Genomic DNA, 25,109 nt, shown 5'->3' with positions numbered 1-25,109 from the left:
GCTCGGACAGTTTTATTGCAAGAAATTTTAATTGCTTAACGTAGCAAAAGAGTTTAAACAGATCTAATGAAAAAAAAAAAGAGGGAGAGAGAAAGCAGGGACTTTCATTTAACAGTTGTATTGTTTTGATTTGAGTAACACTTTTACTTGAAATTTAACTTGTCTCGAATTCTACCTAGTTTACCCGGGTTAAATCAGCTTTCCCGTGCAGACCTGCTAAACCGGGTAGTTTCACAGTTTCACTCGCCTTTTTTTTTTTTTTTTTTTTGCCGGGCCCGGAGGAGCAGCGCGGGGCTGCGGCGCCTGGGGCACCCCCTGCGGGGAAGCGCCTGGGGCCGGGATCAAGCCCCACGCGTGGGGCAGGCGGCCGGCGGGCTCCCACGGCGCTGCCCGCACCCCTCCCGCACCCCTCCCGCACCCCTCCCGCTCCATCTGCCGGCGGAGGCGGCGAACAACCTCCTGCCTCCACCTGCGGCCCCAGCCCCGGCCACGCCGCGGGGGCAGGAGCAGCCCCCACTCGGGACCCCCCCACGGGGATAGACACCCCCCCACATCCCCCCCCGCCCCGCGGAGCCGCGCGCACACGATCCCCCCCCCCCGTCCGCCGCCTCCCCGCACCGTCCCCCCCCTCCGCTCTTCCCTGCGCCCCGCAGCGCGAAGGGCCCACGCGTGTTTCGCGCACCCGCGGAGCGGCGGCGCTGGGAGCGGGCGGCGGGGGGGGAGCGGGGGCGGCGCGGGGGGGGCTCCACCCCCCCCACACGCGTGCTCTCGCCCCGCTTGTTTCCCCCGCGGCCGCTCCACGCGGCGGGGCGGAGCGGGGCCGTGACGCGGCGGCGGCGGGGCTATAAAGCACCTGCCAGGCGCCCGCCGGCTTCAGACGCATCGCGGCGGCTCCGGCTAAAGCAGCGCACGGAGAAGCAGCGGGAGAGGGGTGTGGAGAGAAGAAAAAAAACCCAAAACAGGAGAAACCCCCCCCAGAGCCTCCAACTCCCTGCGGCCATGCCCAGCCCCTTCGCCGGCGCCGTGCTGCTGGCGCTCGCCCTCTGCGCCCTCCTGGGAGATGGTGAGCCCCGCGCTGGAACGGGGGGGCTCGGCGCCCCGGGGGTGGGGGGGGACCGCCGTGCGTCCCCTCGGCTGGGGGAGTGGGGTGCCCGGGGTCTGCCCGAAGGCTGGCTGCGGGGTGTGGGGGGGGCATTGCTGCCGGGGTGATGCGAGCCCTTGGTGAGCCCGCAGCCTCATCGGCGGGGCTGCACCTCCTGGAGACCCGCCTGAACAGCGCGGGACCCTCACCGGGGGTGTGACCGCAGAGGGGACATACCGGCGGGCACTCCCTGCCCCGAGCCTGCAACTCATCCCTCCCTCCTTCTGCTCCAGGTACCGGCCACCCTCCGCTGGAATCCCACCTGGCCGCGCACCCCAGGACCAAGCGATGTTCCTGCAACAGCTGGCTGGATAAGGAATGCATTTACTTCTGTCACCTGGATATCATCTGGGTCAACACACCTGGGTGAGCATGAATGTAGCTTTTGGGGGTGGACAGGGGGCGGCTCTGATGAATGGGGGTGACTGCGCTTTTCTGGGGTTAGGTTAGAGGAAGGTGAGAAAGGTCCCAGTCCCGTGGGGCTCTTGTAGCACCTGCTCTGGAGAGCATTGCAAGTCCAAGTCCTTTCTAACATCTAGAAAGGGACAAACTGTGCTTCTGCTCAGCAGTTTCAGTGTAACCCGCAGGGGAGCGGGGTGAAAGCGCAGGGCACTGCTTCCTCGTGGGTTCATCTCTGTTGGAGATTTGTACCTCTGCAAGCCAAAAGCAACACCAAGATGTTATAGCTGCAAGTCAGAAAGTTACTCTACCCGCTTGCAAACTGTAACTCTGACTGCTGACTGCCAGTATTGTTAATGAGACAGTGGTGGGCTGGCACTAAACTCCTGTGCCTGCCAAGTCCTGCCCTCAAGAATGCTAAAGCAGCTTTCCGAGCGGTTTCAGACCAATGGCCATCACACTGTAGCAAAACACATGTACTCAGGTGTGGTTATAATCATGCTTGCTAACGTGCAATTACAACTCACTGCTTGCTCGGAGAATAGTTGCAGTCACTGCCAATCCTAAACCCTCTGGGAGAGTAGATTGAGATCAAAGATGGAGTGGGAATGTGCTAACAGCTCTGAAAGCATGCTGTGATCAGAAGAACCTGTTATGGCCCCAAGACATCTTGATTTGTACTATGTCCCCTGTGTTAAAACCCACGGGGGGCAGGGGGGTGGGAGGGAAAGCCCTGACATCTCTGTGCTTGAGAAACTGGCTGCTTGCTGCTGGTGGACTGGGGCAGCCACGCTTCTCGTGTGCTTTGCCACGCAGGTGAACTGCCAGCTCGCCCAGCCCGTGTGGCGACCCTTGCACGGGCTCCTGGGCTGCTGCAAGGAGAGAAAATTCCACTTGCAACCCAGCACATACTGGCAATCTCCCTGGGAGGGGTAGGGTGGGGAAAACAGTGGTAGGTGGGAGAGGAGCTGGAGTTTAAAGGCTTAGACATATCAGTGACCTTTTCACCTTCTGTCTATAGATGAGTCTTTTATTATACTGGCACTGGCTTGGCTGCCTCCCAGGACTGTGTTATAAACCTGTTGGCTAATAAAAAGTTAGCTGCATAGCTGATTTCTTTTGTTTTTAACAGACACACCGCTCCCTATGGCTTGGGAAGCCCGCCAAGGCGGCGCAAGAGATCGCTCAGCAGGTGCGAGTGCTCGCACTCGAGGGACAACATCTGTGCCACCTTCTGCCAGGCGAAGCCTGGGTAAGTCAGGGGGGTCCTGGGGCTGTCCCTGGGGGTGTGAGGCGAGGGTGCAAGCAGACAGGCAAAGCTGAGGAGCTGGAGTAACTCTACAGCCTCCCTGGGGACGGCTGCGCAGCTCTTTGCAAACAGCTGGAACTTGTCTAGTGGCTTTCATACCCCTCCCAAGAGGCCCTGGCAAAGTGTCACTAGGGTGTTTTTATTGTACAATAGTCTCTACTAGCTGATATGAAGCAATGTTACCTCCATCCCTCCTGCTGCCAGGAGGCTGAGGAAGTGCTGGGTGCACTGGTGGGAAGGGAGGAGCTGACAACATGTTGGGAGAGGGACAAGCGGAGGGTGTGAAGCTCTGGGACACCAGTATCTCCTGCATGGCTCAGGTGGGAGAGGCTGCAGGAGAGCAGGAGTGCTGTGAGCTGCGACTCAGAAGTCAAATATCTTCTGTAGCCAGCTCTTTTTATAGTGCATGTGGACTCTCAGTTGTCTCGCTTCAGCCAGCAGCATAGAGGAGTTGCTTATGCTGTGGGGATCAAAGTCATTGTAGAGATCTGTCATTAATTTCATAGCAAGGCAATAGTTAAAATCTCCAATCATTAAATATGACTGTGAATAGAGCGAGGTCTGACAAAAGAGGGTAACAGTAAAAGTGAGCCATGAATAGCTCTCAAATAGCTGCAATTAACCCTTCAAAAACATGCATTCAACTGTCTTAGTCTGTCACTGGTGATGTTAGAGCAACACTCCCCCTGGTACTTACCACAGCATGGCTGGATACGAGTGGTTCATGCATCTCCTCTTGCTCATTAGGTACCTCCAGAGTCTGAAGCTCCCAGTGAGCTCTGGAGCATCAGTGAAGTCTCCGCAGAGCGGTGGCGTGAGGCCTTCCCACCATGGCTTGCTGAGAGCTCTCAGGTGAGCATGCCCCTTAAACCCACTCTGAACATCCCTCATAAGCACTTTAAAATCTGCGGTTGTGACTCCACACTGCACTTACCGCTTGGATTTTACCTGACTTCCCCCTCTTGTCTTCTTTTAAATGAGTAGACTTGACTATTTCTGCTCTCTGTAGAATTGAAGGCTAACAGCTGAGGGAACCAGGGTTGCTTGTGTCCTTCCAAAACTAGAGGAAGATTACATAAAATGTAATTCTTGATTGGAGTAGGAAGTTACTCTGATATGGGACAGGCAAATGGGTGATGTACAAGAAGTGGGGAAGGGGTGGCATCATGTAGGAAAATGATTGATTGGGCAGCAGCTTTGGACCAAATGGAATGGCTTTTCTCACATCACATCAGTGAGTTGTGGAACTCACTGCTGGAAGAACGCGTGGACTCCGGGAGTGTAAATGAGTTTAAGGGAGTTGGTAAATTGAAGGAGAGTTGGCCTATTGGTGGCAGTTAAATCAGATGCAGTGGGGACACTTTCTGAAAGGCAGATCTGGGGAAGCATCGTGCCCTGCTGCAGGACTCCTTGTATCCTCTGCCACTGATGGAAAGGGGATACTGGGCTAGATGGATCTCTGCTGTGGCTTAATACAGCTGCAGCTAGAAATTCCCCCACCTTCTGCCTCAGAATAAATCTTGGTGAGGGGTAGATAAATATAATATGGGCTCTTGCTGAGAAGCAGGAAAATGGACTGGAGAATGAACGTTGTACCTCCTGTTTACAGGGATCTTGCCGTCTCCAGTCTGCGGTTCGGCAAGCGTCAGCACCGTTCTCAGAGGAACGCACAGCCAACAGTTTTGCCTTGGAGGAAGAACATCTGGAAAAAGAAGAGATAAGAAACAGGTGCATACCAAGTTCACCAGAAGAATTTGGAGTCCTGTGGGTGCCACTAACTCCGCTGTCGGTAGTTAGAGCTGAAGGAAAGGCCATGAGTGGAAGGGGGAAGAAGTTGAAGTCTCCATGCTCCTGTTGCGTGAACCAGTACTGCATGCACTCCAGAGACTGTTGTAAAGGGAAAACTGTCTCTCTATACAGTCATAGATGTGTCGTGGAGCTGAATTGTGCCTTTTTGGATCAGGCAAGGGTCTTGCTGGAGGAGTACTAGCTTAACTCTGCACTGGAGTCCTAGGCAGAGGGTCAGCCCGCGCTGGGCAGTTGAATCACGTACAAACCAGATGGCTCTGTGCAGTTGTGGACCTGGCAGCACTGAGCCCGTATCACTGGCCTGGTCTGCTCTGCCTCAGAGCCGTGTTTGAGCATGGCTCCGGCTTGGCCCCATTCAAAGGTGGTTTGGCTGGTCATTGTAGATGGGGGTAAACTGCCTCCAGTGTGAGCCCACCTTTGCGCTTTTTTCTCTTGTCAGTGTGATGTGCGTATGAATGAGACTCCCATGGTAAAACAGCTCCAAGTTTGTATTAAAAAAATATATCATCTAGAAGCCTGAAAGCCAGCTGAGTAGTCAGTGGCATTCATTGGCTGAGAAATTCACTGAAGGGCCGTCCTTAAGTGGCTCTCCTTTAGGTGGAAGATAGCTTGCTTACACCGGAGCTTGCATCAAAGCCAAGCATGACCCCTGCCATCAGGCGCAGCAGCAGCGGGGGGGAGGCTGAAGTGGAGCTGCATTTCTGCAGGAGCCCCAGGTAGCCTGGGGGAGGGAGCCCCGCTGGGTCCAAGGCAGAGCCAAGCTGCTAGTCTGGATGAGTTCAGTGCTGTGAATCTGTCTCATCTCCTTGGACGTACCCTTAGTGGGGTAGAGTTCTTCCAGCTCTTAACCTAATATCCCAGCTTACTTTCAGCTCTGCCTGAAAGGAAAGGCTAGGGGACAGAGAAGATGGGTGGTGGGAAAATAGCACGCAAAGGCTTGCTTGCTGCTTCGCTTAGATCAGGTCTCTGAGTCAGACTCTATATAATAAATCACCAGTGTATGGATAGCATGTCACTATGAGAAGTGTAACCTGAATAGAGAATGCGTTAGGCAAGGGGCAGTCAGGTGGGATTGATGGGGAGGAAAGAATTGGTAAGAAGAGAGCACAGCACTGTCTGCACCACTTTAGAGGAAAGGCTCGGATTTAAACCCATGCCAAAATCACAGCTGCTTCCCCAGCCACGGAGCAACATGGTGCTGCTGGCCCAGAGGAGGGAAGGAATAATTTGGGGAAAACACTGAGCCCAGGACCTAGAAACCAATCTTGCAGGCAAACACAATCTCAAGGCTCTGGAGCTGTATCACAAATGCACTTTTGTTTGCCTGGGCAGATTAACTTCTATTATAAATCATGGCTGCAGCTGTCATCTGGTTAGTGCAGATAAATAATTGTTCTCCTGGAACCACTGTTGGGTCCCCCTTGCTGCCCAATCCAGTATTACACATGAACATTTAAAAAGGCTGCTCGAAGTTGGTGGTGGACCAAAATCTGTGGCTGTTGCAAGTGTAGTCCCATTGGACGTACAAACTGCTTCCTTGATTTTGCTTTAAGCCCTAAAGGGGGGAAAAATTAGACCAATTGATTGTATTGTAATGAAACAGCTGATTAATCATTTGGTCCCCAAAGCTGCAGAGAATCTTTTTTTTATATTTGACCTTCTGAAGGTCTGAGTCATTCTAAAGAAAAAAATCCTGAAAGGGTTTGTTCCAGAGGAAACTTTGCACATGGTTTAATGTGAGCCTAGTAATTTAAAATAAAACTACTGCTGTAAAGTACTATGTATATCTCCTTGTGTGTATAATGTCTCATCTTTAAGTGACTTATTGCACACATGCCATATGTAGCATCCTGATATCTGTATATTTATTTAAATCTATTGATTTTTTTAGACAGTAATTTGCAAAATTTAATTTGTAATAAATAATGACAAAAGTCAATACCATTTTTCTTCCTTATTTGATGTCTGGGTGGTGGTGGTGGCGGATGAAGTGAAAGAAATCCAAATGGCCAAAAGCACTGTGAAAGGGAGTGGGGAAGCAGAGCTGGGTGAGAACGGGGAGGCTGTGCAGTCTTGTGAATGGTCCTGAGCGAATTTCAGTTCAAAGTGAATCCATCTAGCTGACTTAAATGTTCCTTAACTTAAAATAAATACTTTTTTACTTTCCAGATGTGTATGGGAGCACAGCTGTGAAATTATCTCCAACTTGTGCTTAGGGCTGTGGATGCTGAGACGAGCTTGAATATTTGTGTTGAGGGATCCTGTTAATGTTTTCCCATGGTTGAGTCCTTTGCCTCAAATCCTCCCAGCAGCTCTGTGACTGTGGGTGTCAGCATCGCAGGGACAGAGCAACCACACACACTCTCCTGTGCCCACCAACTTTTAGATCTGAGTTTTGCTGATTGTTTGGGTTTTTGGGTTTTTTTTTTAAGTACAGTTGAAAAGCCATCATCCATTTGATGGTCGTCTTTGCATGAAGACCACACCATAGATTATTCTGGTGCGGTTAGTGAATCTTACGGTGCAGCTGTGAGAAGGAAATAAAAAAGAAACATTAATGTAATAGCTAGCACTGTGTTTGCTGCATACCCAGAAACCATAGCATTTCTTTGTGGGTTTCCATGGTTTCCTGGGAACAGTAGTTCAGAGAGCTACAGCCCCATCCTTTCCTATTTCCCAGCTTTCTTGGCTGAGCTGCATCTCCCATAGCCAAGCCTCCACCCTGTGACTTGGTGTAAGAGTGTGCAAAAATCAGACTCCTTCAGATGTTTCTATGACTTTAATGATAAATGTCCATGATAAAAAGGACCTTGAGTTACAGGTAAAAAGGAAAAAAAGGTACCCTGAAACACTGCAAGTTTCCTATGTATAATAACTAAGGTGCAATTCTCCCCTCTTGTGCTCAACCTTGATCCACAACAGGCTTGAAAATTTTTCCTGTTTGGGGTAATTTCTATGGTGCCCTCCTTGGACTGATTTCAGGTGGTGTGAATGAGGAAGCTGAGGGCTGTTGGAAATTCATACATTTCCCAGGAAAGATTTTCTCATCATCTGGAATGCCAACTGAGCCAGCTTTGGGTCCAGCCTTTTAGTTGTCTGTCTTAAGTCAGAGAAGAGCAATGACCTCAGTCAGCCCTTGGTCTCAAAGAACAAAACATCCTTGCTCAGGCAGCTGCAAGGGTAATAGCACAAGGGGAGCATTCCATTTGCTGGGGCTGGGACCATTAGAAATGCTCTCCAGCTCTGCTACAGTGTGTGGGCTTGAAGCAAGACATCCAAAAAGGGAGAGAAAATTTGAACTAATTCATTTGTGGGTGGGTTGGTGTTTTTTACTGGCCTTAAGATTAATGAGCAGAGGAAAATTTGACATAAGGATGAATGATGGAAAATCTTCCAGGGCAGGCTATTCACATTCACCTGGGGAAACTTTGGACTCACCGGTGAGTACTACAGAAGGAAATACTGGAAGTCAACATATCTGAAAAACCAGATACCACAGGCCAGACATCCAGAAAAGGTCCCCAAGGCCCTGATCACTAAACTTCCTTGCTAGGATCTTATATAAGGCCCCTCAGGTGTCCCATCAAGTGCTGAGGAACAACCTGAGCCTGGCAGTAACCCCTTGGTGTTGCCTGGAACAATGCCAACATCTGTGCCAAGCCCAGCCCTTCAGGTACAGTTTTAATTACAAGAGCTAATTAGGTATCACCCAAGGGAAGGAGAGAAGGGAGATGCTTAAGAGCATCTTAATTAGGGTGAAAAGGGAGAAGAGAGGGCCATGCTTATTCTGACTTTATTGAATTCAGTGATAAAGATTAGCTGAAGTAGGTTGAAGGAGTCATATTTTATAAATTCTCACACGTAACAGGAAAGAACAGAAAAACAAAACTTTATTTAAGAGGAAAATCCAGGAAAGCAGGTGACTTCCAAAGCCAGTTCTAAGTATAAATGATAGCGTATCTTTCCTAAGGTGCCACTTTTTGATTGAGCAGTCCTTTTTATGATTGACAATTCTCATAAAAGTGGACCTCTCGTGCCCTGCATGTGACCCTGGCATTTTTTTGCAGCAGGATTTCCTGAAGAAGAGCCCCTTCTAGGTGGCCCACAGGCAACTAACTTGCCTTCTTCACCATGGGACAGTTCTGTCCTCATCAGGTTAGGCAACATTTTTTTTGATGGGACTTTGTTCACATCTCATATTTGTTGAACTGATAATAAAAATAGAAGGATGCTTTGAGTGAGGGGTATTTGGGTAGAAGCCTTTTCAAATCCAGACCTTTGATGCTTCCATGGAAAGAAGCTGTCCCCAGTGGATATCTGCTTTGCTAGAAGATTTTCCTGCCTGGCATTTTGTAATTTTGCACTGTTTTGGTCTGGATCACCCTGCAGAAGAGCTGGGCCTTACGAAATAAGACCTAGGGTGCAACAGGAGGGGAAGGGACACTGAATAATGGGTGCAGGGTCATGCTTTGCCATGGGTCAGCAGCTGGTCCTGTGCCTTTGATTTTGGCACCTCTGGCCTGAGCTCTGTGGAGGTTGGAATATGGTCCAGCTGTATAGAGCCCCAGACAGTACTGGTGGCCTCTTTAGCGGCTACATCTCTATTTATAGGATTCAATCTCTCACAGAAATCTTGCACTCCTGCATGTGACTAAAGCCGAAGCTACAAGACACTGAGCCTGATATTCTGCAAAAGGTCTTTTCTCTGGGAAATACCTCCTGTGAGCACTTGTGCTGTAACGCCAAGCTTACAATAATGTAATTCAGTGGAATGGAAGGTTCTCAGTGTCCTCCACCACTGAGCGGTTCTGCAGTCATCTTGGCCAGGGCCAGGGTGCAGCCCTGTGGTTTGGCCCGGACACGTCAAGACTATGGCAGGATATGGAACATGTGAATGGGTAGTTCTAGCCAAGGAAACAAAGGGCTTGATTAAACTTCTGTGTTTAAAGTTGCCAAATCTTGTCTCTAGCCCCAGTATCCTTGGGTATGAAGATAATTGACTTGACTGGTTGTCTTGAGCTTGCTGGAGTGAGGAATAAGTGGATCCACAGTGGATGTCAGCTCCATAATTCACAACTTCTGCCACAGGCTGGAGAGCTCTCTGTGGTCAGCTGCATCCCACACCTTCAGGATCTCCTAGCTGAGGAGCAAGAAAAGCCATGGGCTCTTTGGATGTCAAGCCCAGGTTTAGGCATCACAGTGACTGACCACAGCCTGTCTTATCTGATCTCTCCCATGGGAACTAGGTCTCAAGGTTAACCCTTAATGACTTCCTTTAAGAGGGGGTTGGTAGGAAAGCTGAGGCAGACAGAGCTGGCATAAAACTGTTGGGTGAAGCATGTCTCCATCTGTTGTACCTTCCTCTGACACTCAGCAGGAGCATTATGCTGTCTGTGAGACTGTCTGAATTCCTTTCTTCAACCTCACACCTGCTCACTGATGAGCAACTGGGTGCCTCTCACTCATCTAACTTCTGTAAGACCTTTGAGGAGACCTTACAACTGCTGCCGTGTCAAAAGGAAACAGTGTGTTCCTCTTCAAAGCACTGCTCCATCAGGTTACCCTGCAAAGGCGAGATGGTTTCTCTGGCCTCCCTGAGGGAAGGGCTTCTTGAAGTGGTGAGGTTGACTTAACCTGCAATAGGGCAACGCTGCACCCTTCGGTCCTCATCCCCCCTTTCCCTTCTAGCACTGACTGTGATGCTAGACTAAACCCTGGTGGGAAAACCGAGCTGGTAGAAATCCAACTCAGCAGAAGTGAGGGAGGAGGTTTCTGATGGTTTAGTGACTTCAGCTGGGTCAGATGAGTCCATAGCTGAACGATGAAGCCCCATGAGCAGTTCAACATCTGGCTGAGACTCTGAAATGTGGGAGGCCACCAGGACCATCAAGCTTTTGCAGGTGGAATTTACCATAGAAATGGCTTCTAGTTATTTTGGTTTCTGATCTTGGGTGATAGCAGGAGGCTCGTGAGAGAGTGGAAGCTGAAGCAGAAGATTTAAATGGGCACAGTCAGTATAAGTAATCTCGTAGTTTAAAACAGTATTCGTTAGCTGTACTGGGTGACGAATACAGGCTCACGCCCCACCCTGCAATGAGCTCCAGGTAAGTATATCCCTGATCCCACAAGGAGCTTGGTGAAGCATGGGAGGTGTGAACACCCTTAGCAACACGTGTATGCGAAGGGAGCTGAAGCCTTCAACTCACCCTGCGGTCAAAGCAAGCAGTCAGCAGGGCCATGTCCCATCACTGGATGTGTACCCTCCAGGAGCACGGGGCTGGTGGTTGCTTTCCCAGGCTCACAGTGTGGATTTGTTCGGAAGCAGTGCAGCAGAGGGGTAGCCTCCCTTTCACCTTCTGCTGTGACCTCAGAGGGTGCACGCTGCTGAGACGAGGAGCACAGAGGGGAAAACTGCTTGTTTTCCGATTTAAACAAGCTCTCACTCTCCAGTTGTGTTGGTGAAGGGGAGGGAGGATGCCATGGGCTCAGTTAAAGAGTCTGCACTGGTAATCGTCATTCCTGTACTGCATCTGGAGCATACTGGAAGTGCAACTCAGGGCGTAGTTGGTGTAGTCTGGAGGACAGGGTATGAACACCTCTGAGCAGCTTCTCTTGTGAATTAATGGGAAAACCCCTGAAGTGCTGCATTCCAAAGGAAAGAATGACAAGACTGATCAGAAAGACTTTCATGAGCTCCAGGATCTCTTGTCTGTGACGGGGTCGTTCTGGCAATATACCTAGGAGTTGTGAGAGTCTACCAGAGGCTAGAAAATCATCTTCCCTTTCCTCCCAAAGACAGAGATCTCCCTTCAGCATATCCATGCATTCATTTTATTATGACCCTAATAGCACATTATTTGCAATATGTGTTAACCAATTCAATAAGTCACCCTGATGGCTTTTTTTTTTTTTTGTAGTTTTCAATACATGCCATGAAAATCTCCAAGACTTCATTTCAGCAGTGAGACCATAACAGTTTAGACAAGATCTGAAATGGTGAATAACCCTCTCCCTGGAGATTTGATGGCAAATACGAGGTATGCCTCTGTGACTTTATTATTAAAACAGAATGATCTCCCTCCAGCTCCGTTGGAGGGGGAGGAGGAGGGAGCACACATGGAGCAATTAAGAAAAATGTCTTTGACCTTCAGCAACTTAATCAGCTGCCAGTGTTCTTCCTAATAGTGTGCTAATGGTTAAGTTCTTCTGCATGCCATAAAAAGTGCTATAACTGGAGGCTACAATAAAGTGCTGATCAACCCATCAAGTGAGTCAATCCAAAAGTAATATCTGTCTTTGTAATGACTATAATAAAACCTATGCCAAAGCCAGGAGATGACGTGAATAAGAATGCTGCTTAATTATGCTGGGCTGCAATGCTGGGTGAATTTGCCACACTTCTGCAAACTTGCTCTTGGGTGACATTCCCACTCCTGCCTAGGAAAGCCAAACTTTGTATTTGTGTGGCCAGTGCTCCAAGGACAGTCCTAAGAGGTTTGGTCAGGTGACATCTCCATCCAAGCTGACTAGAGTTTTGGTGCAGAAAAAGTTGTTGAATACGGGCTGGGGCTGTTCATCCTGGCAGTAACTGCACTGACAAAAAGCAGGATGGAGGCGTGACTGTGATTCTCTTTTTGAGAGGCTGGGGCTGGGAAGAGGTGAAAGGGTGTTTATAAATTTAATGTATCCCGGTGTTAAAGTTAGCCTAATATTTAATGCCATGGTATTGAAACAGGGTGAAAGTTCACTGAAGCACCCAATACAGCACCATAGAATGAGGCAGTCGAGTGCTATGCTAAAAAGGGATGGATGTAATGAAGCAGAAAGCACCCCTGGCAGAGAGGAAAGGCCTGGGTGAACCAGAGAGACCCTTCCTGGTGCTGGGGATGGAGCGGAGGAGCTGACAGAGGTTGAACACTGTCCCTGAGTATTTACCGTGAAGAAGGCAATGATCAAACAAATCAAATTTTGCCTGTCTTGCCCTTGTAAAGGCACAGGTGAGTAATGGGGTCAGTACACAGAGAGTAAACTAACACTTGGATCTTAAACCTCCCTGTTTTGGGAATTGTCCTTCTGTCCAGACAGTGGGGGAATTGGACGTAGCACGAAGGGACAGGTGCTGAGGCACCTGCTGCTGTTGATGGAAGGATGGCAGTTCTTTTCCTACAAAACATAGCTGGTGTTTTGGGATCCCTTTGAGCACAAAGCTGCTCTCCAGGATGCTAGGAAGCAGGAACCTAATTCACAAACCCAGCATGGAGCTGGTGGAAAACATGCCGCAGCCTTTCAAGGAATCGTGAGCGGATTCCTCCCCCATCAGTAAAGAAAACAGGATGCAGGCCACATTCCTGCTCGCATAGACAAGGCTCTCCACACCAGCACAAACACATTTTCTCTGTTCCAATTAAACCTCCGCTTTATATCACCTTGCTGCTGATAAGGGTCTGATTAATGGATGAATTGTCCTTTTTTTTTTTTTAATACAGTCTCTGGTGCTAATTGTTTTTTCCCTCTCCCATTTCTTGTTTAAAAGGCGCTTTCGAGGAGGGCTGCTGATTGTGCTGGAAGTTGTATGGGAACACTTAGTCTCTTCCTGGTTTTGTTTTTGGGGCTAACTGCTGCCACTGAGACTAACAGGTCCAATAGACAAATCACCTCTGCGGATAACCGGCAAAATCCTGCCCTTGTGCTCCCGATAAACAAGTGCAGATTCATGTGTTTGTTCATGACACAGAAAGCGGCCAGAACAATGATTTGGTGACTTTTTGCCAGTGTTGTTTCCTCTAGAGAGCTGACTTCCCTTGTGGAGCCTCAGGTGCATAGCAACAGCTCAGCAAAACAAAAGCCAACCACTGCAAAGCATTAGAAAAATATTATCCCGGTCCGAAGGGTGGGGCTCGCCTTCCCATCGGCACCCTGGTGCTGGGATCAGCCCCAACGCCAAACCTTCCCACGATGCAGCCGCCTGCATGCCAGGCTCATTAGCTAACCATTCTTCTCCCAGGTAAAGCTGCCTGAGTGGTACAAGAGACAGTTGCTGCTCCAAGCCCATGGGGGACGGTTGCAATGATGTGCACATGTGTCATAGTTCAAGCGAAGGGCCAGAGTGCTAATTTAAACATGAGGTTTCTTCAGGCATCAAAGCACCTTTGCTCTCTGCCCTCCATGGGGTAAAGGCAGGTGGGAATGGCTCCATCACCATGTTCGTTGTCCAGCCTCTGAGATGCAAACTCCTGAGCAGAGGTACCATCAGGGAGCCACACTGTTGCTCATGCCTCAGCCCTGGTGCAGGTAAGCAGTCAGGCCCAACAGACCCTGGCTCCTACAGAGCTGACACCAAGACCTGGCAAGGACATGTGGCACTTGGCCTCTGAAGTGTCCTTGAACGTCATTCTTGCCTGTGCTGGAGCAGTTCAGCTCTGCACTGTCACTGCATCTCTGGGGAAGCTTGCTAGGAGACGGCGTTGAAATGACTGATAGAGCAGAAATGCCCGAGACCCTGAGCTTCAATCTGAGACATGCCAGCAGAGGGGAAGCACAGCCAAGGAGCTCGGGGAGACAGGATGTGAAGGAGACCAGCAAAATCAGTGACCGATAAAGAAAATAGAAATTATGAACAAAGGAATCAGCTAGTCTGGGCCAGTGGGGCTGAAGATGTCCGAGTTAATGGGCAAAACGCTCTGCTAGAAGTCCTGTCTAGTGCATGGCAGGCTGCTCTCATGTTCTCTGGGCTGGTCTCACCTGTAGGAAACTTTCAGGCCTCCCTGTGCTGCTGTGTGGTGAAGCATTAACTGTCTGCTATGTGCAGGGTGTGTGTGACCCAGTCCACACAGTCACGTTTTCTCAAGTTGTGTGGTACTGCCCTGCTGATTGCTCCCCTACATTCGCTGATGGATGACTGCCTTTCCCCAGTCAGGCTGCCCTTTCCATTTCCTCTTCTATTTCCACATTTCTCTGACCGAATCTTTCCACACTTTCCCCGTCTCCATCCTGCGGCTGTGGTCCCCTGCTCTGTTTTTCCTTCCACTTTCTTTACCTTTCTACCTTTTTGCTCTTATGACTATGCCATGATTATTTTTTTTTTTCTTTTGCCTTTTCCTCTCCGCTCTTCCTTGCTCTTCTAATTTGCTTTCCACAGTAGGTGAGTTTTTAGATTTAAGTCAAAAAGAGGACATCAGGGCAAGAAAAGAGATGGGTGAGAGATGTCCAGACAGGAGACATGGAGCAATGAAAGAGAGAGAAGCAGCATGAACGGGCAGCTCAATGTCAGCTCATGCTTACGGGGTAATCGATGAAATGAATCTGTCACAGTGTCTATGTCCATATTGTTAACGGCACCCACCCCACAGGCAGATTCTCATCCCCCAGCCCAGTGGGGATGAGCAGCTCATGTCCCACTGCTCAGGGAGGTTCCTCCAGGGCACAGTGCCTGGATCCAAACAGCTGTCAACATGGCTCTTTTCTGAGCTTTTTTGAAATATTGTTTTTGTAGTGGTTTCTCAGGTCACAGTGATGGTTTTGTCACAGCGTGATGTTTCTGTAGCACAATGCTGAAGACATGTGCTGTCTGTTTTAAAACCCAGCAGGAGGGCATGGGGGAGAGCTTGTAGGCACCCAGTCTGCTGGGAGAGATTGGAATGGAGAACAGCCTGATCCATGCTGCTTGCGGGGAGCTGCTCCTGGAGCACATTGTCCCCAGAACCACATCTGCTTTGCTTCAGAGAGGGTGATCTGATGCGTCTGACAGCACAGACATAGCTGGTATAAACCAGCTGTACATGGTGTTGGAGGGGTGCTCTGAGGAAGAGTCATGTAAGCAGGAGTCCCCTGAGCACTCAGGGGAAGGCGACACCAAGTCTGCCAGTAGCCGTGCCCAGCTCTGGGTGGTGTGATATGCCCGGGGGCCTGCTCAGTGGGAAGGGACCCCACACCACAGCCACAGCGTCTCTGGGCTGTGGACAGGAGACTTGGAGACATGGGCTTCTCACAGAGACGTCTGAAGAAGACTTGACCAAAGACTCCTTGAGGTGAAGATTTATGACAAGTGTTGGGTCCAGCACAGGGGACTGAAAGAAGCCATGACACGGAACAGGGGGAATTCTTCAGCCTGGGCCAGACAAGGTGTCAAACCAGATGGTTCACATGGGTCCTTCCAACCTCACAGTCTCCCAGGTGTCACTGCAAAAGCAGGTGAGAATGGAGGAGATATTTTGGATACAAGGGAATGAACTGGCAAACAATCATTCTTCTTAGCTCTTAGGGGGAACGGGTGAGAAAGTTGGCACACAGGGGCTGCAGGGGTTGGGGGGAGATTTCAAGGAGCAGCTGCAGAGGCAGGACTGTCACTGCAGAGTTTTATCAAAGTTTCTCGGGAAAACTTACCAAAACACAGTCCTTGACCGCCTTAAAGCCTGAAGGTGTGTATGGGTTTTTGCTTCCTCATCGTCATCATCTCCCTCACAGCATTACAGGACAGGGAGCTGCAGACATTCCCCCCATGGACACTTTGGACAAGATGCTGCTGCCTTATTGTGGTAACAGCTGATGCTTCATGCTGCCTGAATGTTTTATATTGAGAAGAGATCTTCACTTTTTCTTAGCTGCTAGAGCAACATTTAGAAGACTTAGGCCTCTTGTGAAAATGGTTATAGATAGGACTCTCAGCTCACACCTGGAGCTGTTGCTAGGCCCAGTGTTCAGAAGCGGATGAGACTGGCTGCCTTCACATCTGTTCTCACTGCCGGGCAAGAGACTGCGGACATTTTTCTGTGTGTTTTGTGTACTTCACATGTGTGGGGCACAGAAATATTTGCATACACATGCTCAAGGGGGTGGGCGCAGAGATGTAAAAAGATACAGGCCCAAGCTCTAAATACTAGTCCGCTCTCCACCGATGCACTCTAAGCATAGACATGCAAAACTTGAATTGCAGCATCATCACTCTTCCTAGAGAAACTCAGTTTGTTCACAGCTGTTTCCAGTTCTAAATGCTCAGAAAGACCTTAGAATGGGGCTTTGGGTCCAGCCAGAGCTCTCCTTCACTCCCTCTGTTGTCACAGCTAATACCAAGGGAAAAAGCAGCACAAACAGCAAACCAGTTTGATGGCTACCTGCCCTACACTGGGTTGCACAAATTCCCTCGTACAGAGGAACAGAGGCATCTGAAGGTGCATATAAGAGAAAAAAGAGGCAAAGAGTCAGAGAATGGAGAGTCTCAGAGATGGGGTTGGGAACCTTGTGCCAGCTGTGGAGCAAAGCAGGAGTCACCATGGATCCCTGCAATTTGTAGACCTGGGGAAGGCTCCCACCAGACCTTAGAAGAGGTGTTAGAGAGCTGGGGATGTTCAGCATGCTGGTGTTGCAGTTTGTTTGTCCTTCTCTTTTCTACCTAAATGACCTCAGGATTGCATTGCTGTTGCTTCTGTGTAGTTGGATGTCATTGTTAAACCAAGATGATTAAACAGAGATAGATATACCAGCTGTTCTTCTTGCAGGATCACATCCAAATGCTGAATGTTGGAAGATCATCCAGTATGGGATGGTGCATGCACAGGCAGGGATGGATGTGACAGGCACTTAGAAGACCCCTGGACAGCAGGGTATGTGTTGTAAGTGAATGGCTGGACAGTCAGATTCTGCCCCTTGAGGACTTGTTCCTTCCCAGTGTCTGTATGATGTATAAAAGCCTCAAGTAACGTGTGTTAAACAAATACCAACCACTCATACATGTCCTAAATATGGAGAGGAAATTGCCATGGGAGTGTGCCAACTCTTAGGCCAGACATGGCAGTGCAAGTGGGGCCAAGCGTGGCCTGAAGTGTATGTGAAGGTATGCTGCTTCACATGCACCTTGCTTTGGAGGGGTTGGTGGGCACACTGGCATGATCTCAGCGTGCCATTCCCTTGTAAAAAGAGGAGCCAAAGCAACTAAAGCTGTTACCCCTTTGCACCGTTCTCTTTTCACCTTTGTCCTCAACTATACCTTAAGTTGCTCTTGTAAACTCACATCATTTTGGCTTCTGAGAGATGAGCTGGAGGGCTGCAGTAGGGGACAATTGGAGAGTTTTTAGGGCCATGACTCCATGGCACACAGGCATAAAGCTTGAGGAAAAGAATAGAAATTGGGAAAAAAATGAAGTGCAGTCTACTTAGGTAAAGGACACTGCACTAAGAAGTACACAGTTCAGCTACTATTTTATTGGTCATATCCCTAAGAGGTTAGTAGAGTACTTTTCCATGAAGTTCAGAAATTTAAACGATCACAAATCTGTACGAAAATTACTTCAGTATAACACTGACTTCAACATATGGCTGTATTGAAGAATGTCAGTGTGGGGTTTTTTTAATTGCTTTTTTGATGTTGAGCCAGCATATTGGTCATGTTTGAAGTGTTGCTTTTCAACAGAGAAGAATACTTTAATCTTTGCGAAAAGAATGGAGTCTTACATCACACCATGACTCTAGGAGTTGGGGATTTAAGGAAGATGTCAAATACACCAATTGCTACATTCTGGTCTTGGGGAGGGGTCCCACTTTGTAGTAAGGAACCTGGAGCCTTAGTCCAACTGGGCTGCTATTTTTACACATCTTGAAAAGAAACACACTTTTCTCCCTTGTGAAGACCTTCAGCCTTGGATGTGTGTTTTGATAAGATGGATGCCCGGTGACCTACTGCCTGAACTGTGATTGATCTGCCCTTTCAGATCAGGGGTAGCGGAGTGGGAGACTGTGGGCAAGTTGGAAGAACACCTCCACAGCTGATGCTTTCTTCAAGGGCTGCTCTCTCTGCGTCACTTTTGAATTTTAGCCAATTAACCTCTAGAGTGTGATTTAAATACTGTCACTAATGTTAATGTAGGGTGGGCATGTTTTGCAATTTACAGCTTGCTTGCAGGCTGGGACTAACACTTGTCATCCAGAGAGGAGAAGGAGCAGCAGGGGCTGGAGACCTGGCAATGAAGAATAGATGTTTGCCACCCATCAGAGATGTCCAGGCCACCTTGAGATCCTGCTTATAGCACTTAATTACCTGAACTGATAACTCTGTAGATCTCTTTCTGCAGAACCCCTTGATAATGCATGGCAGTGCAGAACATCATCTCATACACTCTGGTTTGTCCTTCAAACCTGTCCCGAGGTGGCCTGTGTTAGGGAAAGAGAGCAAGATGGGCCCTGTTGGTCCTGGTGTTCTCTGCTGTCCTGGTCTTGGAAGAAGCCACGTGTGGCTGGAATCAGGAAGGTGATTTCTTTACATCATTCCACACTGTTCAGCTCTCAGTCAAAGGTTTAAATGAACCCCCATACCCAGCATATGGAAAAAGCCTTCCATAACTTGAGTGGTGTGGAAAGGGGGATGATGGTGGAGTCTGTAGCATATGTAGGGTGAATTACCCGCTTTGTCTGTGGGTCTTGGTGCTAGTCCAGCAGAAGTCATTAGTTATCACGTGGTTCAGTGCTGCACTGGCTAAACAGGGGTGGAAATCCTCAACCCTGTTTGGCACCTTGTTCCCCAACTCAGCGAAGTGGAGAGAGCCACCTTGGATGAGACTGATGACACTCAGCACCCGGGTGCAGAGCCTGGTCTATAGGAGATGGCCAGGAGGGGACAGTGTGAGTGTTCTGCATGAGTCAGGTTCAGGGCTGCTTGGAGATGCTGCTGGGAGGTGGATTTGGACCCTGAAATACCTGTGATTCTTTGCCTAGCCTATGCCTTTCTCTGCTAAAGTGGGCTCCTCCTTGTGTCTTCTCCAGCAGCACAAGACCCTGGTTAGATCACTGACTGACTGGAGGAGCTGGGTGCGCTGAACCTCCAGACATTTCTCTACTCGAAGATGTTTAAACCTGCCTCTCTAAAGGACCCAACAATCAGTCTGGGAAATCTTCTAGGTGGAAGGGTTTTCCCACTTCTCCTGTGAAGCTGGGACCCTGCTAGGATTCAAGAATTCAAGCTGTCCCACTCCCAAGGTGAGTGCTGTAATGACTGCAGGTTGCTGCAGACTGGAGAACCAGGGAAAGAGTTGCTTGTTTTCTGCACCCCAAATGGCCTTGAGTTGTGAAGACATACGAATGCTGTTGATCATAGGCAGGAGGTGTGTAGGGAGATTTCTACCTTAAACCTTTGTCCTCTAGGATATCTCAAGGGCCTAAGATCAAGCAAAGCTTTCGTGGATCACATTCCGCATTTTCCTACCTATTATCACCCGTTAGGTCCTGCCCATCAACATTGTCATAACCTTCTGGATTTCACTTCTTGACTTTACCTAGGAGAAAGAGGCTGTTAAAAGCCTGGTTGGACATACTAAATCAGAACAGCCTTCTCTCCAGCCTCACAGATAGATCCATCAGCTGTTTTGTGCTCAACTTCCTCTTGTGTCCATGTCTTCAGAGGCAGAAGAGGGATGCTGTCGCTGGCAGCTACGGGGAAGCCTGGCGCTGCTGCGTTGGAGGCAATTCTGAAACTGATAGGACAGTTTGAAACTGTGTTTTGCTTATGACCTGGTAATCAGCCAGGAATGAAGCGACAGTCAGCAGTGTATCCTTCTGTTGATCTACCTATGACACAGATTTAGAAAATTATCTGGTATTTAAAGAAGTAATTCTGAAAGCAAGGGATGGTGTTTCAAGGAAATTTATTATGTTTTATCGTCAGTCAAGCATTGTAACTCTTGTCCTGCTTTGAGACTGTGAATTATTAACTCGATTTGCCTCACTGCAGCATGAATAAGTTTTATGCATTATTTTAACTACATTTGTTACTTGAAAAGCTAGGCACCTGCTTCTTAGAGTGTAGCAACCTGCTACTGCTAACAACTCGCTGAATTGGACGTTTACCTCAACTAAATAAGCCTTGGCTTCCTGGCTTCTGCATTTAGTGCAGATCTCAGTTTGAACATCATTAACAAGCAGTAATGAACAAGTCGTGGTGGAAAGCAGAACTCTGACACCTTTGAGTCCTGGTCACTGACATCTGCAGCATGCAGACCAGACTGAGCCAGTCCTTCACAAATAAAAAAGCACTTTAATTTCACTTGAAAAGTTTCAAATGTGTTTAATGAGTCTTTCTTTTACTCTCTTAAAACCTGTGCTGTCACCAAGGAAGGAGCCATCAGAGACTGCTCCCTCTAATGCTCTTCGTGACTTGACTTACTCTGAAGTAACATAAAAACATCATGCTTTTTTCTATATGGCTGTTTTGTAAGTGATATTTGGAGATCTGACTGTTCTTGGTCTAGTACTTTCACTCTTAACTTACACACTCTCATAAAAACATACATATAAAACATAGACTCCCAATATATGGATTATCCCAGTGCCAGCACAAGTGCATTTATTCTGTCCTGTCTGCTTTTTGTATTGGTTTATGCCCACATGTTTTAGAGAAAAGTTCACTGAAGCATTTTAAGGTAGTTTCAAGTGTAGACAAAGATTATTTATTTTTTCTTTGTAATATAGTGCTTGGCAAGAATGTTTGGCCATGTTAATATGTGTATGATGGTGATAGAGGAAGAGGAAAAACAGAATAAAATGAGAGTTTAAACCTCTTTAAAAGGCTGTAGCAGCTTTCTGCATCGATCAGAACATCATTATTTGACTGTCCCACACCTCAGCAGCATGTGCCTGAAGTGAAGAGCAAGTGGTTCAGAAGCAGCAGTGTTTACATGAAATGTGTGCCTGAGATGCTTTGGGCTTCAATCCTGCTCTCTACAGAGTGTCTTGTCATTCTGCCAGCCCAAGAAATGGGTAAAAATGGAGTAACTTCTACAGGGAGGAGCTAATCAGAGGCATCTGCTCGCAGGACAAGGAAAACGTTCCTGATGATCCCCAGTTCTGTTCTTGGCCTCCCATGAAATTGTGCTCTTACAGCATCTTGGAAGACAGGGAGTGGGTGGTGGAGGGGAGGTTGCAAGGACATAATAAATGCATTCCCAGTACACAGGTTTGTGGGATACTGAGCTTTAATCCTTTCCCAGAGTCAGGATGGAAATATGTCAGTCGTGGAATTAGGAGGAAAATGTCAAAATTCTGTGTAATCCATTTGGAGAAGAGGAGGGTTCTGAAGAGACCACTTTGGTAATACATTATTTTAAATAGGCAACTACCTGAAACCTGCTGAAGTCTGAGATTTAAGCAGCAGTCCATACAGTGCTGAGGTCGTTGCCTGAGGCCAGCAAGGTGGTTTGAGGTTAAAAAGAAGTACAGCTGTAACTCTGGAGAAGACTCACTTGAGTGGCAAGGTTTGTCTGTAGGAAGGAAGCGAGCCCAGCTTTGGAAAAAGGATTTTTCTCTTTGATAATCCGAGAAATGAAAACTTGACTTGGTGCCATGAGTAGGTCCTTGAACACAAGATGTTTTACAAGAACAGCTTTTCTCCCTTGTTGACAAAACATACTGGCATTCTGTCTTTGGTTTACATGTTTTAAGACAAGGTGGAGATGCGCAATCCCTCCTGGAGGAAATGGGTTTTCTTGCTTTGTCTCTGGTAAAACAGCGGTTCTGATCTAATCTCATGCTTCAGGGCTGATCTGTAACTTGACTTTTGCTTGTGGGTTATGAATTCTGTTTCACCCCCTCTAAAGCATCCCAGATGAGAGAGGAGTTTGTATGACGATAGGACAGAGACCCTCCAGCACCTCCTTACATGCACAGGGCCCCGTCTTATCACCAGGTTTGGGGCAAGAAAACATTTCTAAGATAAAATTGGCAGGTTCACAGCTTTCCTGCTTCTGAAACTCAAGGAGACACATGAGTTTCTGGGATCGTCTCTCACCCAAGCAATGTCCTGCTGTCAGAGAGGCATCAGGATCTGGCCTTTAGTCTTCCTAGTCTTTTCTGGGTCAGACAGTCAGACATGCTCAGCACACATATCTACCTAGTTGGAGTCTTTGGGTTTGCTAGGTGTTCTTATTTAGGAAATGTTGATTTAACCCTCTCAGGAATTAACATTACTCAGGGCAGTGCTGCTTTGAAGTGGTTACCAGCCTAGTTAGAAGTAAGTGCTGGGTGTGGTATGTATCTGCAAGGCAATGGTGTCATTCTGTTTCCTGGGGACTGAACCTTTAATAAGGGGAGTTTCCCTTGTTGCAGGGGGCAGGTGTGAGGCAGCTGCTGTTTTGGGTAGCCAAGTGAGATGCAGAGTTTGCAGAACATGGTAAAATACCACCTTCTGTTAAGGCCACTTTTCACTTGCTCACTGGCAAAAAGCTAGAGGGACCCCTGCAACTCCATAGGAGACAACGTAGTTGAGTGATTTGAGCAGAAGTTTCATGTTACTAATTCATACTGAATCATACTTGCAAAACCATCTCTGATTCCTGTTTGTAAGTGGTCTGCAGTGATGTTTACCTGTATCTCTAGGGTCTACAAGAGTCCTGTGATGCTAGTTAAACACTTCACATGTGATGCTGAATGGGTTGTGCGTAGAGATATGCATAACTCCATGGGTCAGGGTTTGCGCTGGGAACACAGAAATATTCCTGATTTTTTTTTCAACCTTGCCCCACTGTATTTGGTAAAACATCTACCACCAGAGGTAGAGCTCCAGCTCATCCCTGTTGCAAAATACTATGCTGGTAATGTCTAAGAGATGCTTTCAGTCTGTTCTGGAGGGGATGCTTACTCATTTTCCTCAGTGCAAAGTTGGTCCCTGGGCATTTGTGTTGGCAGCAATGCTGTAACACCTTGCCTTTTGGCATTAGTTGTGTAAGGATCTAAATATGCTGGAGTGACTCACCTTGCTGTCTGAACAGAGCTGTTTGAACAAGAATAATGCCGTGAGTTACCCTGGTGACGGGTGCAGAGGAATCCCAGAAGACATGTCTCCCAGCAGCACCCCCTTGGTGGCTGCTTCTGTCGAAGACCCATTTGCTCTGCATGGGACTCATCCTTCCTCTTCTTCCCCGCTGCTATTTGTCAGGTGATGTTAGACCTCCTCCAAAACTTATCAGTTGTGCCACTGAATCCTCTAGCTGTCAGGCTGGGTCTTTACTGGGGGACATCCCAAGCCCTTTCTTGCCTCTAGGAAACCTGCATCCCATCTCCCTTTGTTTTATTTGCTCCCTTTCTGTTTTTCCTGTTCTCTTTCTAAGGAAAGCTTCAATCCAGAAGCCTCTGCAGTTAAGGGAGGCTGGATCCAGGTTATTTTTCTTCATTGCTGTGTGCACAATCTCTCTCTATAGCTACTTGTGGTCACGATGGTGCTTAACTCTTCTGTCCTTCTCCACTCAACCTAGTCCTTTCCTGATATGTGTCAGAGGTGCTTGTGCCCCTCTATGAAGGAGACTCATTAAGCACCTCATATCTTCTTTCATGAACTATTTTTTCTGATTTTTACCCATATCTTAGTACTCCATCAGATCCAACCAGTCTCTACCAAAGAGGCAAATTTGTATTTCCTGTAACTTTTGTGCACAATAGCTATTTCTCATTATGCCATTGCATAAACTTTGTATCACTATCTCAAAAAAGAGCGTAATTTTCTCATAAATGATGAAGACTCATAATAGTATCAATATTGTATTTGCCCTAAAGTTTTCAGCCCGTTGTACTTCACAAACCTGAACTCCAGTGCTGCCATCTTCAGAAACAGAAATAAGTTAAGCAGTAGGATTGGTCCCTGCTACTGCTTCTTCCTTTCTGAGTGCACTTTGTTGCTGTGTGCATAAATGCCCATTCCAACAAAACGGGTGGGAGAGAGACCTCACCTCATACACCAGGAGGTGGAAACTGTTTTGTGTTTCAGCTGATTTGAAATGAATGTGACACTGCAGATGAGAAGCCTCAGCTCCAGAGGGAGCTCCAAACTCTACCTGCTGGTAGAGGCAAACATCCATGGTCCTCAGCATCTGCATGCTGGAGAGGAGATAGCCAGTTGTCCACTCTCTGTGTCATTCCTTCTTGGCTGGTATCTCAACAGGAGGAGGTCCCAGTCCCAGTCCCTAACTGTTCTCCTTCAACAAGTTTGTGACAGTGGTGACTAATGCAGTATGGGGATTTCTGCTCCTGGGAACAACTTCTGCTTCAGCTGATGACCTCCAACCTCTTCTGTGTGTGGAAGGGCTACAGAATTTGTCCTTGATAGAGAGACCCCAGAGATTTTAGGCTACTGATTCCAAGCTTGATTTTCTTAGTGACCCTTAGAAGTAGTCAGTTGAACCTAGAGTAAAATCCATGTTAAAAGTGCAGGCTTGGAGCACAAGGCATCCCTCACCATTTCTGGACACAGGGATGTTGAATCTGGGATGCAGGTGGTTTATACAACAGCTTAAATATCCCTAACTTCTAGTGGTTTCAATAGATGAGTACCTACAGAGCACAACATAAGCTTAAGCTTTCACAATGCTGAACTGAGCAATGGCCAAATATCTTGAAATTTGGCTATAGGTCTGGAAATTAGTTTTACCTTGTCAGGAAGAAAGCAGAAGCACTCTCTACACAGTAGAGGCATAGATTACT

At 48.0% G+C, this 25,109-nt stretch overlaps 1 protein-coding gene across 1 annotated transcript; it reads left to right on the top strand.

Moving 5' to 3' along the window:
- The first annotated feature begins 902 nt into the window (after positions 1 to 902).
- On the top strand, positions 903 to 6,591 carry LOC141954601 (endothelin-2-like). Its single transcript, XM_074894285.1, has 5 exons — positions 903 to 1,063; positions 1,375 to 1,507; positions 2,673 to 2,792; positions 3,597 to 3,701; positions 4,459 to 6,591. The coding sequence occupies exons 1-5, from the start codon at positions 1,000 to 1,002 to the stop codon at positions 4,568 to 4,570; spliced, it is 534 nt and encodes a 177-aa protein (XP_074750386.1). The 5' UTR covers positions 903 to 999; the 3' UTR covers positions 4,571 to 6,591.
- Positions 6,592 to 25,109: the final 18,518 nt, after the last annotated feature.

This window comes from Strix uralensis, chromosome 25 (genome assembly GCF_047716275.1).
Source record: "Strix uralensis isolate ZFMK-TIS-50842 chromosome 25, bStrUra1, whole genome shotgun sequence".
NCBI lineage: Eukaryota > Metazoa > Chordata > Aves > Strigiformes > Strigidae > Strix > Strix uralensis.
The sequence above is the reverse complement of the archived record's forward strand: the minus strand, read 5'-3'. Positions and strand labels throughout refer to the sequence as shown.

Excerpts from the sequence above, each read along its gene's own strand:
- LOC141954601 (XM_074894285.1), top strand. The coding sequence starts at position 1,000 with ATGCCCAGCCCCTTCGCCGGCGCCGTGCTGCTGGCGCTCGCCCTCTGC. Across the intron at positions 1,064-1,374 it reads CTGCGCCCTCCTGGGAGATG|GTACCGGCCACCCTCCGCTG; the intron begins GTGAGCCCCGCG and ends CTTCTGCTCCAG. Across the intron at positions 2,793-3,596 it reads TTCTGCCAGGCGAAGCCTGG|GTACCTCCAGAGTCTGAAGC; the intron begins GTAAGTCAGGGG and ends CTTGCTCATTAG.